At 40.8% G+C, this 12,646-nt stretch overlaps 1 protein-coding gene across 8 annotated transcripts in view; it reads right to left on the reverse strand.

The window, feature by feature from the left end:
* GRAMD4 (GRAM domain containing 4) overlaps positions 1-12,646 on the reverse strand; it is a 74,413-nt gene that overhangs the window by 34,080 nt on the left and 27,687 nt on the right. For all 8 annotated transcript variants that reach the window (XM_071733845.1, XM_071733839.1, XM_071733843.1 and 5 more), the window contains exon 3: positions 11,041-11,161. In XM_071733845.1, the coding sequence (XP_071589946.1) occupies positions 11,041-11,161 (121 nt within the window). The remainder of the gene's footprint in view (positions 1-11,040; positions 11,162-12,646) is intronic.

Raw genomic sequence — 12,646 nt, forward strand, 5'->3', positions numbered from 1 at the left:
CATGGATCCTTGGGACATGTCAAGACACCTGTCACCATGTTTTATTTACCATGGTATCTACTACAGAGCTTTACAAATGAGTATCCTTCAGAATGAGAATAGAGTGCTGCTTGGATTTCATCTGCAGACAATCACTATTTAAACATCCTTCCCCCTCTACACACACACAAAAAAAAAAAGGTAAAACAGAACAGGTCAAGCTACAGGTCAAAGATTAATCAGCTTCCATAATTTTCCTCCCAGGCACATCACTCTCAGCTCCCTATCTCCTACTGGGCAAGAAACATTAAAATATTACAAGTGGCTCAGTGAGTGTCTTAACCATACGTGCAGGTGATGTGAGCAGCCATAAAGGCAATCTGGTTAGAAGGAAAAAATTCCTTAACAGAAAAAACCATCTGCTGAACTCTGACCGAGAAAATGTGAAAGTCTGGGAACTAGGCTTGGGAACTAGAATCACCCCCAAGAAGAAAGCAGAGACACAGTGAGATACCTTTGATAACTGCAAAAACAAGAGACTGTAGCAGCAACTTATCATCTGAAAAGGTGAGAAACAGTCTGGAGAAAGAGAAAAACATCCTGAGAAACTAAGAATTGGCAACTGGCATTGGCTGTTCTAGCTGCACAGACAGGAAAACAGTCTGGAGAAATGGAAACCGATCTGAGAAAAAATATCAACATCTATTGGTTATTCCAGCTGAAAAATCAAAATCAACACCACCTATTTGCTACCTGAAGTGATGGTGTCTACACATCCTTATTTCTCTATGATATACAATTACTAAATTTTTACCCCAAGTGGAGCTTCTCTCTGAGAATTCCTGTGCTGCACATACCCTTCCTTTCCTAAATAAGCTGAATTCTACAAACTTTCTAAGAGATCGTGGAGTCTTGCTGCAGAGGATTTGGTTTTTCCTCCCCTCTGGAATGGTTTGACACTTTCTCAGATCTCTTCAGTAACCTTGATACTAGTATTATTATAAAAACATGGAAATTTGCATATAAGTACTCTGTCACAATTACATCTCCTGCTATATTATTGGTAAGTATGCTTTGCTAGTGATAAATTTATAGAAATCTGTAATAGTAACTTCCTTGTTGCTGCCATTCTGTTGATTACTGCCAATAATTTGAAACAGCCATATATATAATTTTTCCCAACCATACACATATTTGCTTTATCAATCATAGGTATAGTTGCTACTTGTAATTTTTGTGGTATTGGTAGCAATCTGCAATAAAGCAGAGAAATTCAAGAATATAAAAGCCTCTGTGTCCTTGTATATTACCAAATCCTACCAGCTAACAGTCACAATCTATATACCTCCAGACTGGAAAACTCCTTAGATTGTGTCAGCAGGCGTGGCCCTGAAAAAATGCTTTAAAATCTCTCCAGCAAAGTCAACTTGTGTAGAAAAGCAGGAACATATTTGGACAACACTGCACTTTTAAAAATGAGAAAAACATGAGAAAATGCAACAACAGTGTCTCAACTACATCAGCTTGCATATTACAGAACTGCAAACCGTAGGAGAGTTGATGCCAAAAGAGAGGCCATGATTCAGAGATGCATCTCTCAATCTACCGAAAAAATTTACCCATTTCAGGTTTTCTACAGAATTTCATCCTCTATTACCTGTAACACAACTGTCATACCCACACTTGTAGGGATTTGTTAATTTATACTTTAAGATTTAACAATTAAAAACGTTTACCTGAAACCATGTAGTTGTTAAAAGACAAGCTATCCAGCATTTCAATGCATCATCATATGGCATCAGCTACTAGAACTGAAAAATTTCAGTTTGTTCCCCAAAATACAGAAGCTTGTAAGAACTGTTTTTATAAAATCTCTTAAATACCAAAGCATTTATTTCAGCTGGAAATTAACAGAATCTAAGTAGTCTTTAAAAAAGAAGGATGGTACATCAGACTGAGAAAGCAGGGCAGCAGGTTGGATTTCTAGTTCAATGCTGCATGTGCAGTAAAGCGGATGTTTCCCTTAATACAGGGATTGGAGGTAGATTAGGGACTCTCCTAGCTGCTGTTTTACGTAACAGCATTCCTCTGTGGGCCTGCAGGTATGCTGCAAAATCCTGCCCTGGAACAAAGTGACCAAAGAACCCCAAAACAACCTTCAAGAACATAGCTAGAGACTGCAAACCACTGTTTCTAGCTAGTTTCAGTTTAGTGTTAAATCTGGGGAGACTGAGCTAAAAACTGGAAGTGCTAAAAAGCATACGTGCACTCTGTCATATTTGCATGGGGAAACACCAGTTACTTAACAAGACAGAAATAACTCTTCTACGTCTGTGTTAATTATGGCAAATCTCCCTACAACCCTTTGAACATTACTAAATGCACCAAATCCCAACCACACACCATCAAACAGATCTCCCCAGAAGCACTGCAAAGCCAGACGTTAGAAGTTATCTCCAGTGCAGACAGCTCCTACCCTTGCTCCTATAGAAAGCTCTTATTTTAAGTTTGTCTTTAGTAAACTAACTCTATGACACTACTAGGAAAATATCAGGAGACTGAAAACATGCCTGTTGCTATCATCATAGACACTGAAGACCTTTTCATCTTAGGCATCAGCAGCAAATGTCAGTGCATGCACATGGAACAGCTACAAAACCTCTGATAAAGCAAAGACAGAACATTTTCTGGCCAACAAGCAGTGATAGACAAAGAAACCACAATAGAAATCCCTAGCCTGTTTTTTGAGCGTTTACAGTTATTTTGTAAATCATGTTCCCCCTCTAGAGTCAAGTTCACAATTCATACCTATAATTTGATACAGCTTAATTGTGTAGTAAGTATTTGTTACCTCTTGTTCTGACCCCTCATTCTCCTTCCCCAGGGCTTATGTCCTTTGCACTAGTGAGAACCACAGAGACTGTCCAAGACTTACCACAAATCTATCAAAAAGACTTGACATAAAATATTAGCCTTTGATTGCAGATATTGCAAGACATTCTACCATTTTGCATACCAGACACTTGGGAAAGAAAAGGGCTTGTCTAAGCCAGAACTCTAAGAGGTTCCACTCTATTGTCTGTCCTTTCTTTTTCAAGACAGCTCTTAAGTTCTTGCCTGGACTTTTGCACTTGACTTGGGAAGCACAAAGCTCACCTGTTTAGGAGGAATACCCTTAGCACTTTAAGGACGACCATAAAAACATGATTCTCAAGCCCCAAACTCCAGGCTGTCTAACCCTTCGTCTCGTGTGGTTAGGTGGTCACTTCCAATTATTTATCAGCCTTCGTGTTCTTTGTAACTTTTCAAAAGCTGTCATCCCAGCAAAGAGACAGCAGTAACAGTGGAGAGAGGGTGGGAGATGCAGCCTCACTGTCACATTATCTGGTTGACTTTAGAAATTCCTTCCTATGGAACAACAATTGATACTACTACCAAGATTCAGTACAACACTATAAACTGAATGTATTTTAAGCAAGAGTTCTTCACACTGTTTTTTAGCAGCTGATGTCCTCACATTCTTTGCTGCTAAGGGAGGAATCCACATTCTTTTGTCTTGAAGTCCAGAAATCTTTTTAGATAAGATTGTAATAAAACAGAATAGTTTGGGTTGGAAGAAACCTTAAAGATAATTTAGTTCCAGCCTCCCACTGGACCAGGTTGCTCCAAGCCCCATCTAACCTGGCCTTTAGCACTTCCAGGGATGGGGCATCCACAACTTCCCTGGGTTACCTGTTGCAGCTTCTCATCACCCTCACAGGAAAGAATTTTTTCTAATATCCAATTGAAATCTACCCTCTTTCAGCTTGAAACCATTACCCCCTATCCTATCACTACATGACCTTGTAAAACGTCCCTCCACAGCTTTCCTGTAGCCCCCTCAGGTACTGGAAGACTGTTAGAAGGTCTCCCCAGAGTCCCTTCTCCAGGCTGAACTACAGCAATCTGTCATGCTGGTTTGCCTGAAAAAATCCTGTAACACAGGTTTGGTAGGCACAATCCCTCTTTTTACTTTTTTGTTTCCATTATTCTGTTGTGCCTCTCTTTGTTCTTTGAAAAGCAGAACTCCTGCTCCAGCACTTACAGCAAGCATAGCTTCTGAGGACCAATTTTTGAGACTCTTTGCATGTGCCTCCAGGGCAGGGAAGAGTGTGGGCTCTCTCTATGCAGATGGGATATCAGTCAACCCTGATATAGAGGCAGTGGAGGGGAAGCTGAATCTGAACCATTATCCTGCTTCTCAGAGCAATTAACATTCCCCTGGTACTATTTTGCTGACCTCAACAGCAGAATCTCATGTGACGTATTCTATTTTTTGTGATGAGGGAGACAGATTTAGAAAGCACACTGTATCTGACAAAGCAAGCTGGTCTAGTCTCTTACCTCTCCTGTTAGAGCCCACTTCAAGTGGGTGAAGTTAGAAAGAATTGCTATGTTACATAGAAAACATTTACATTAACAACCAATTAGTAACTTTATATTTACATACAGTGTTTTCAGTGGAGCTTTATTGTGTTACAACAGACCATTATTTCCACTTCATTATGGAAGGACTTTAAATTAAGCTTCCTGAAAATATCCAGACTATCTTAGAAGTCAGTACCCTACTGAGACAGATTCCCTTCTCATGTCACCAAGCAGGAAGTTTTCTATTGCTAAATACACTTTTGCCACTTTAAAAGTCAGCAAAAGTACTGCTGCTCTTTGCATTTTCAGAAACTTTGGAGATCAAAAATTCCAGACAAGCTGAAGAACACATCTCAAATGCAGGGAGCTGCAAATCTTTTGTCATTATTGAAGGAACTGTTTTCATAGATGTGAAACAACTATAAACACTGAAATAACATCTGGCTGGGAAACAGAAGCAGACTCTTCCAAGTCTTTTGTGTAGGGCAGGCTCCACATGCATCTCCCAAAATCTCTGGCCCAGTTACACAAAAGGGACAGGCACAGCAGTGGTGACCATTGCCCTGTCTGAGCTTTCACACTGACTGCAATTCATGAAGCTAAGCTGGACATGCAAAAAAGGCAGAGAAGGAGCACACCCCACCTATGTAACACAGTGTGTAGGTGACACCAGAGCTAAAACAACGTATGTCTGCCAGTGCAGAACTGCATTTTCATCAATCAGCCTCAAGAAAAAGCATCATGACAGCACATGATCCCCTGGGTTGGGCCTTCCAGTGTTATGGAATCTTCATGCCATCACAACTGATGTGCTGCATTCAGCAATAAAGGCAGACTGCAAAAGCTGGGCCAGGAATAAGGAGCAACCCAGAACTCCATCCGGCTGCCACACTGGGCTGGAGTCACACCCTTACCCTTTCCCTTTCCTACAGCCGTGGGAAGCTCATGCTCTTGAAAGCCAAGCTGAGAGTGAACAAGAGCACAACCCACCCCACCAGTCTCTTCTCTGACCTTGCAGATGTGAAATGGGGGGGTGAATTCTGCTTCATATGTACCAAGGCCTCCTAAACCCCAGGCAAGGTGCTTTAAGCTGCTCATGATTTCTTCCATGATGGTACATCATGTAACCATCTCTGGGTACAAGCAAAAACTTTCCTATGCCTTTTAATAAGCTTTGCCTAGTTTTATGAGAAGCATCTCAGTCATGTCAGACCAAGATAAACTTCTGAAGAAATGCCTGTCCCTTTTGTTAGCACAAAGCAAGTGAGAGCAGCTCTGGTGAACAGACAGCTCTGCAGTAAAGCCTGGACTCACGTATTTTTCCTGTGGTTTCTCTGGGTGCCCAGGGAAACATTCAAGAAGATTCCCCACCAGTCACCATATGCCAACCACCATCCTCATCAGAGGAATTCCACAGGGGTGAAGGAAGCATGCAGACCACACAGGAACACCATGTTAGTAAATGGGAGTCCAGGATCTTAAGCTGAAAGATGGGAGGTTTAGGGGATGGAGTACAGGGTGGGAGGAGCCCAGGATAAGCTCCACTGCCACAGCAGCCTTGGTGCTCAGCAGCATCAGCATGCTTTAGGAGCCCATGTTGTGGTATCGGGCTCCCTTGGCTGTTCAAGCAGGTATTAGCATTTCTGTACAGAATAGGACTTTGTAGTACAGGTCTTCCGCTGGTCACAACCATCACCATGCACTTCATCTCTAAGGTTTACCACACATCCTAGATCCGCCCCAGGACCACATATGGTTTTCTAGAGCTCTATGTTCATGAGGTAACATCCTAGATCCGCCCCAGGACCACATATGGTTTTCTAGAGCTCTATGTTCATGAGGTCTATGTTCTGCTAGGCACTCTTAGAACCATTAGGTCATTTATACCAAAAAGCAAAAGCCAGAGACAATACTGTGGAGGTAAGTCACACAAAAGGTTTAAAAAGGCACATGAGAATGAGTAGTGTAGGGAAGCAGAAATTTCAATGGGAAAGAATAACACTACCAACTTCTGTTGTAAGGATGGTATGAAAACTGCAAAGGCAACCAGCATTTCTTTAAGTCCCCAGGGACTTCCTGCCACAGCCTGCCATACAGAATGGAATTCAAAACCCTTGTGGGACTGGACTTTATTTCCTCCTCAAGCTTTTCATCCTCACGTGGCATTTCTTTAATTTGCCGATTCATGATTAAGCCTCTTCTTTTAACAGTCACCTGGTTTGTTTACTCTTAGCTGCTGCTACCACCACCTCCTCTTCCCTGAGCTGCTAAAATTATCATTGCAGAAGGCTGAACATCCTTGAATAAGAATTAGCTAATACTTCGTGTAAGCCACAGGATGCACGTGTGCTTACAAAGCACCTTGTAGCACAGGGACCAGAGTGCTGATATCAGCAAAACTGCCCTGCATAAGCAGGTACAGAAAGGCACATGAAGAAAAGCAGAATGCTTATCTCAGTAAAGTGCAAACTCAGAAAGACATTGCCTGTTGTTTTGTCTTCCAAATGCAAGAGCAGCAAGCATGTTTTTATTTCTTGTTAGATAAACCAAGGTTTTGAAATGGAACCACTAATACCACTACTAACCTTTGCACATTGATCTAGCTGCCCCAGTTCAGTAGTTGTCCTCCCAATCTGAACCCTCATTTGGCACTAAGATAATGTTGATGTGTATTAAAAATAAGGTTACTGTAATATACAAAGTCCATTAGAAATGGATTATTCTGATGGTGAGTTTTTTTCCATCCAGATGTATTTGGAGGTCCAGCAAACTTAGCTCTCTGCACTTTTCACTCAGCAGGCCTTGGAGCCTTGCTCTGTAGGAACCCACCCTGGTACCACAGACTGACCAGACCCAACACACACGTTTTCAGCACTCCCGTACTACGGCTCAGGAGAAGCCATCAGATTACTGAGGTTAAGACCATTCCCACACAGGAAAAGCAGATTTATCCCTTTTGGCTGAAAGAATCACATGATCTTTCCCTTGCTCAATGCATCATTAGCCAAGATCCCTTCCTCTGCATGCCTCATCTTCCTCTCAGTTTGCAGCTTAAACCCCTCACATTTCATCATATTTTATTGCATTTACAGCTATGCAACACACTGTCCATCAACATTTCCCCAGATGTTTAGATTAACTCTTTGCTAAAGAAGAGACTCATGTGGCATCTTAGATGCTTTCCCTTTACAGACAACTGCTTGTTTCCAGTAACTATTTGCCCCAGCTTTCCTCTGCAGCCTGCAGAGGCTACAGTTATGTTTGGGATGTTTCACTGTGTCCTGGTTTGTGCCAGGACAGAGTGAATTTTCTGCCTTTTAATTTTGCTTACTTCAGGTAAGTCTCTCATAAGTAGCTGTACCTGCTGAAACTAACAGCAAGTTTCTCAGTCAGTGTCTGCTTCTAAGATGGATAATGTTCAATGTTTATAGTTATAAGTAGAGAATGGTATGCAGAACCAAGGCCACTGCTCAGTTCTGAGGAACATCTTATGCTCCAGAAAGAGAGTAAAGGGGTCACACCTGCAACCCTCCTTTAGGGAGGAGCAGACAAGACAGGTGCCCAAAATTGACCAGAGTATTTCATCCCATATGTGTCATACTCAATATAAATTTGAGGGATCATGAGGGTCAAGACCATTCTCTTCCTATTCACCCTTCTCTCTGGCCCTTCTTCACCTGTTCCTGTTTTCTTTGGCATCCTGGGAGGATTCTGTCCGTTTGTCTGCCAGTGGTCTGAATCTGTGTGTCTCTTCCTCCAGCTCCTGACTGCTGCTGACTCCAAGAGTCCAGCCTGGACTTTCCCAGGGCTGCCCTGCAGCCTCAGCGGTGACGTAAGTGTTTCCAGAGGGAAAAGGGGGAGGAACACAGTATCATTTTTCTGTATATTTGTATATATTTAATAATTTTTTCCTTTTTTATTATTACTGTTTCATTAAAACTCTGTAGTTTAGTTTCCAACCCCTAGGTCTCTATCCCTTATTCTGTCTCCTTTCTTTATCAGGGAGGGGAGGGGGAATCAATAGAGAGCATCTGTCATTTGGTTAATTGCCAGCTCAGCACTAAACCACGACACATGGAAAACCCCACTGAGCCAAACTACACCATTTACTTGTGCCTACTAATGGCTGAAAGAAATTCAGAGAACTTGCAGTTTGTTCTTCCTCTTGTCAGAAACTTGCAACTGCAAACTCACACTAACCTGTACCTGTGTTGAGCATGTGTACATTATACACAATATATAGCTAGGAGGAAAACTCTTCTCTTTAAGCCTCCTGGCTAATAACACACCTATACAAATACTAGGTATAGAAGAAGAAAAATTCATGTATCACCAGGCTGATAACATATACAAACCCAACACTTTAAAAAGCAAATCCATGGAACTTAAATTTTTTCCCCACATACTAGCAGCTGCTTTGACTTTTGCACACCTAGCTGGAGGAAATGGTGTTAAGAGGAAGCAGCAAACAGTTTATGTAAAAATACAGCTTTAGCAAGGTGTCCTCAAGGAATTCCATAATTAGAAAGAGTATGCAAACACAGCTGAGTGACTAGCCTTCTTAAAAAACACTGCAGCAATAGAATTTTTAAAAAAGTAATGATCAGGCTTTCTTCCAAGGACAAATTTAAGACTAACTGCACATTTTGAGAATCTTTTTCTGCTCATCATCAGTTCATTTTTGGGAAGAAAAAATAACAAAGTATTTCTACTATTAAAAAACCAAACCAAAACACAAACCCAACATTAACTCAAAGAAAAGGAGGAATAGCAGAATACAGGAACCATATTTGAAAAGTGATCTCCTATTTCATTCCATCTGACAAACATAGTTACATATAGCAGCCCAAAATTCTGAATGGGATGTAGAGGAATAAGGGATAAGCTTTACTGTGCTTATTTCTCTACCTGTTTATCATTGTCTCTCTTGTTTTCACATACCAAGTTAAAATCAATTGGCCAGGACAACTCCGTAATTGCAGCTACAGAAAAACTCAGGTTCTGGCCAATAGCTCCTGACTCAGCACTGAGGGCTGGAGACACCCAGAACCAACCCACCCCACCCCACTCAACTACCCCTTTGGCTTGAACCTCCAAACCATGTGCTCAAAGTTTACACAAAAGGGTGAGCTTCATTATCCTTTACCTTGGAGTCTGCTATGAAGGACTGTGCAGAGGAAATTACTTAGCTGAAAATGGTAACATAGTTGATTAGAGGGTTTTCAAACTGCAGCAAAAAACCTGAAGACTAAAAATATTCACAAAAATGTGTGCCCTGCATAATTACTGCAAGCACATACTAAGGACTGAGAATGGATTCTTTAGCCATGGAAGCATCTGTGAACCATATCATGTTTTCACAGCAAAAACCATGTCCCAGCTCAAACCAGAAATCACTTCTGGGAAGCTCTGCAGTTTCTATTACACATCAGATTACATCAGGAAATCACAGGTCTCCCATCTAGTTTAAAAAAAAAACTGATAGCAGGAGCTTAAGCAATATGGCTTTAGAAATGGAAGGAGTATGTGGTAACTCTGTAGTGTACAATTAAATAGGAAATCAAATCAATCACTGAAACCAACATGGCAAGTCAAACAGAACTTTGTTTCTGCTTGATACACCAATGATGACACCTCTTCTAAAGGTATCTCTTTAGAGTATCACTGATACTCTAAAGGCGTCAGTGGAAGCTGATAGCAGCTCACTATAAATTCTTGCCCTGTCTCCTTTATCAGACCTCCTTCTCTTACACATGGGGAAAAATACAAGAAAACATATTGCCAAACTGTAAACAAGTCACAAAAACTTAATTCCAGATTCTTGAAAACAGGCTGAAGATAAAACACAAGTCTTGTTGTTAGATTATAGTCTACAAATTTAACAGACTCTATACCCTTGTTATAAAAAATAATCTATTAAAATTACCATCCTGGAAAACAACTGAGCAAGAATTCTTCTTTATTTATTACAGAGATCTCTACTTCTACCAAGTTAAAGGAACACTTGTCTTCCTTTTTTCTGGTCTTAACTATCAGGTCTTACAAGTCAACGGTTCAGATCTACTAAGATAAAATCCCAAACATCTTAGGGGTGCCTGTAACCATGAATGGCAATTTTGTCTCATCAATACACACACACTCATACAAATAAACCTGAACAAGTAATATTTGGAATGTTGTTATCTAACTACAGATACTCTTAGTAGTTATTTCTTAAACAACTTACCAGTAATTCATAAATTGTTAAGAGATATGTTTTAAGATGCATTTCTGGAAACAGCTACCAAGGAAATGCATTGATTGCTCCTTCACAAATTTCTTCTTACAATCACTACTTGAGAAAAACACCTATTGCAACCACATTAAGGCTGAGTTAATTCTAAGATAACTTGCAGGTGTCAACATCAAGACAAACTAAACAGCTTTTGTCATGTAGTGAGATAAGTTATGAGGAATTCAATGAGGAAAAAATAATCCAAGTGACCCAGAAACCCTGGGAATGTTTTTAAGTTACTCCTTGGGAAGCACCAGCCCACACGCTATGTGCACATCAGCACACTCAAAATTCTGATGCCAATCTTTTACAGTTTAGAGAAGCCTTATTTCAGCAGGCATAATTCATTGCCTTCCACACAGCACTGACTTTATACTTACGTAAAAAATGTTTTTCCAGTAAGGCTATTTCCAGGTGACCTTTGATCTCATTCAGTCTGTCAGACTCCGTTCTGTTAAAATCCTGAACTCCTGAAGCCATAACGATGGTCCCTGGACCAGCCTATAAGAAAGCCAGAACACAGTGACAAGTAAGAAGCACATTTTTTTGTCATTTAAATACACTGACTTACTTCTGGGTCAGTAAAGAACAGCCACATGAGAAACATGCAGGTACCAACAATTCTATGTATCTTTTACTCAACATTAAATCACCAAAATAAATGAGTGAAAGGTAACAAATGCACACCATCTTTCCCATGTGAGATTAAGAGAATGCACTTCTGCATATATCAGGTAGTTACAGAAAACAAAAATATGTTTTCCCCTCTGACCAGCTCTGCTGCATCATTGTTCAGCCTTTCTTCCACTGATTTAAAAGGTACATTTAAACCACCCCTCTCCTTTTCCCATTAAATGAACAGTCAATGCAACATACTTTACATATAAAATTGTGAAGCTAGCAAAAGTAATTTTTTTTCTAGATATTTACTGAGCTATTAGAAAACACATATTGTATATTTTAATATCCATTTATGGAAAATGTAATTCTGAAGGCCATGGTCTCTCTGCAAGGAAGGGGCCTCCCGCTCCTCCACCTCCAGCACAGCCCAGTTACTTCTGAAGGACATTGCTGGTGCCTAGAAGCTCACCCTGGCAGGCCAGGAGATGGGGGGAGCCAGGAGATGGTGTGTCTCAAGAGACCTACCAGCACTCCTTGAACAAAATCAGCACTAGAAATACTGCAGACCACAGGAATTAATGGGCACTTTGAATAGTTAGGAAGAGCAGTGACAAACACCACCTCCACAAAGTGAGCAAAGAAAAACCCCAAGCCCACACAGCAGAAGGCAGGTGATGCTTGCTCTCTCCCACAAAATGAGTATTTTCAGAGAGCAGAGGATAAGGGGTGTGCAGACATCTCCAGGGTAATGGCTATTGAGGCACTGTGTGCAGTCCCCACCAGGTACAAAAAATCTAGCAATGAAAATTACAGAAGATTCTCCAACATCTTATATTCAAAATCACAGGGCAAGATTATAGAAGCCTGTATCTAAGAAATGATCAAGACAAAAAGGGATTTATTTACCTATCCTAACCATACCCCCAGCCCTTGTTTGAGGCCTGAAAGCAACAGGAATATTGTAATACTTTCAGAAGCTGGCCTGCATATATTTAACCATAACTGCTTATATTACATATGTATATGAACTCAACTAATTTACAAGAGAGTTAATTAAAAGACATTTTCTATGTTCTAGGTAAGATGTGCCGATAGCTCTCAGACAGTAAAATACTTTCACTGTAGGGAATGATTTGCACTCTTAAGATGAAACAGCAGGAAGATATCTATTAAACATCTGCCTTCTTGCTTGAGATGAACAGATGCTGAGATTAAGTCTCAGAATTTGCCTATACAAGCAAATTAGAACTCTGTAGGCATGGTGTTTACCTGGCACCACCTCCCCACCTGTGCTTGCTCAATACAATGCCCAGCAGAGAGGCTATTTCCAGTTCCAAAAGCAACACATACCCACACACGTCCCTG

Source organism: Heliangelus exortis, chromosome 1 (genome assembly GCF_036169615.1).
Source record: "Heliangelus exortis chromosome 1, bHelExo1.hap1, whole genome shotgun sequence".
Lineage (NCBI taxonomy): Eukaryota > Metazoa > Chordata > Aves > Apodiformes > Trochilidae > Heliangelus > Heliangelus exortis.